The 1,695-nt window shown below is 59.2% G+C and overlaps 1 protein-coding gene across 1 annotated transcript in view; it reads left to right on the top strand.

Annotated features, from left to right (window-relative positions):
* Positions 1-1,631, top strand: part of EMH_0079720 (uncharacterized protein) — a gene marked incomplete at both ends in the record, with an annotated part of 3,594 nt that extends 1,963 nt beyond the window's left edge. Inside the window, one exon of the mRNA XM_013500159.1 lies at positions 3-1,631. Coding sequence (XP_013355613.1) covers positions 3-1,631 — 1,629 coding nt within the window. The remainder of the gene's footprint in view (positions 1-2) is intronic.
* Positions 1,632-1,695: the final 64 nt, after the last annotated feature.

Here is a 1,695-nt window from a genome sequence, read left to right as displayed (position 1 = left end):
GTGGTGTGTTATCAGGGCCTTCGGCTGTCTCTGCCGAGAGATGGCGTGACAACACTAGCAGCAGCAGCAGCAGCAGCAGCAGCAGTGACCGCAGCAGCAGCAACAGCAGCAGCAGAAACAGAAGCAGCAGCGGAGTTGAACAGGCAGCAGCAAACAACATTCAGACAGGAGATACGGCCAGTTCCTTCACTGCTGCTGCTGCTGCTGCTGCTGCTGATCAGCAGCAGCAGCAGGAAGAGCTGCTGCAGCAGGAGGCGGATGCTGCGCCCTTGGCTCAGCAGCAGCAGCAACTGAAGCAGCAGCAGCAGCAGCAGCAGCTGAGACAGCAGCTGCTGCACGACCAGCAGCAGCTGCTGCTGCATCCAGGAGACCCTGCTGCTGCTCCCGCCTCCTCAACTACCGACAGCAGCGGCACCACTTCTGCAGCAGCAGCAGCAGCAGCAGAAGCAGCAGCAGCAGCAGCAGCAGCAGCAGCAGCAGGTGTTTGCCCAGGTGCAGCACAACGCGGGGATGCAGCAAGCGCATCAACAACCACCAGATCCTCCGTGACGCAGCAGGAGCACGAGCTCGAGCAGCAGCAGCAGCAGCAGCAGCTGCAGCAGCAGCAGCAGCAGCAGCAGGAGGATGCAGATTTGTGGGTGAAAGGGCAGCAGCAAGCGCAGCTGGCGCTGCAGCAGCTGCAGAATGTGCAGCAGCAGCTGCATGCGATGGGGGAGCAGCAAACTGTCCTCGCGAGGAAAGCTCTAGCGAAGCACTCAACGGAGAGCTCAGAGCTGCTGCAGCAGCAGCAGCAGCAGCAGCAGCAGCAGCAGCAGCAGCAGCAGGTTCAGGGTGAATTAGGAGGCACAGTACAGCAGCAGCAACACAGAAGAGACAGCAGCAAAAGCAGCTGCTCCACCGAGTCGCCTCTGCAGGATTCTGTTTCACCGCAGCAACAGCAGCTGCTGCAGCAGCAACAGCAACAGCAGCAGCAGCAGCAGCAGCAGCAGCAGCAGCAGCGGCAGTCTTCATGGTGGCCTGCAGGCCCTTGGAATGAAACACTCTCCTCCCCGATGGGCTTCGCGAGAACAGATTTATCTTCTTGGCCTTTCTCTCAGCCGCAGCAGCAGCAGCAGCAGCAGCAGCAACAGCAGCAGCAGCAGCAGCAGCAGCAGCAGCGGCAGCATAGCAGCAGCATCCCCGATTTTGGTAGTCGGGGCTGGTTGCTGGGTTCTGGTGAGCAGCTACTGCAGCAACTGCAGCAGCTGCAGCAGCAGCATCAGCAACAAACAGATATAATAACAAGCAGCAGCAGCAGCAGCAGCAGCAGCAGCAGCACGAGCGGGAGAAGCAACAGCATGCAAGCTCTCACAACCAAAGACAGCTTCTCTGCTGCTCTTGCTTCTATTGGGTCTTTTGTTGAGAGTTTAGGGTGGAACCTAACACCAGCAGCAGCAGCAGCAGCAGCAGCAGCAGGAGCAGCAACGCCTCCTGCTGCTGCAGCAACACGTGCTGCAAGCACAGATACTGCGGGCCTCGCTGCTGCTGCTGACCACCAGCAGCAGCAGCAGCAGCAGCAGCAGCAGCAGCAGCAGCTAGCTCATGAGGCAGAATCTCCTGCTGCAGGGGCAGCAGCAGATCCTAAGCTGTAAAGAAATAGCATTTGCTGCAGCACAGCAGCAGCAGCAGTATAGTAGCAACAGTACCACAGTAGCA

Source organism: Eimeria mitis, genomic scaffold (genome assembly GCF_000499745.2).
Source record: "Eimeria mitis Houghton genomic scaffold, Emh_scaff5087, whole genome shotgun sequence".
Classification (NCBI taxonomy): Eukaryota; Apicomplexa; class Conoidasida; order Eucoccidiorida; family Eimeriidae; genus Eimeria; species Eimeria mitis.
This window is presented reverse-complemented; position numbering and strand designations above follow the sequence as displayed.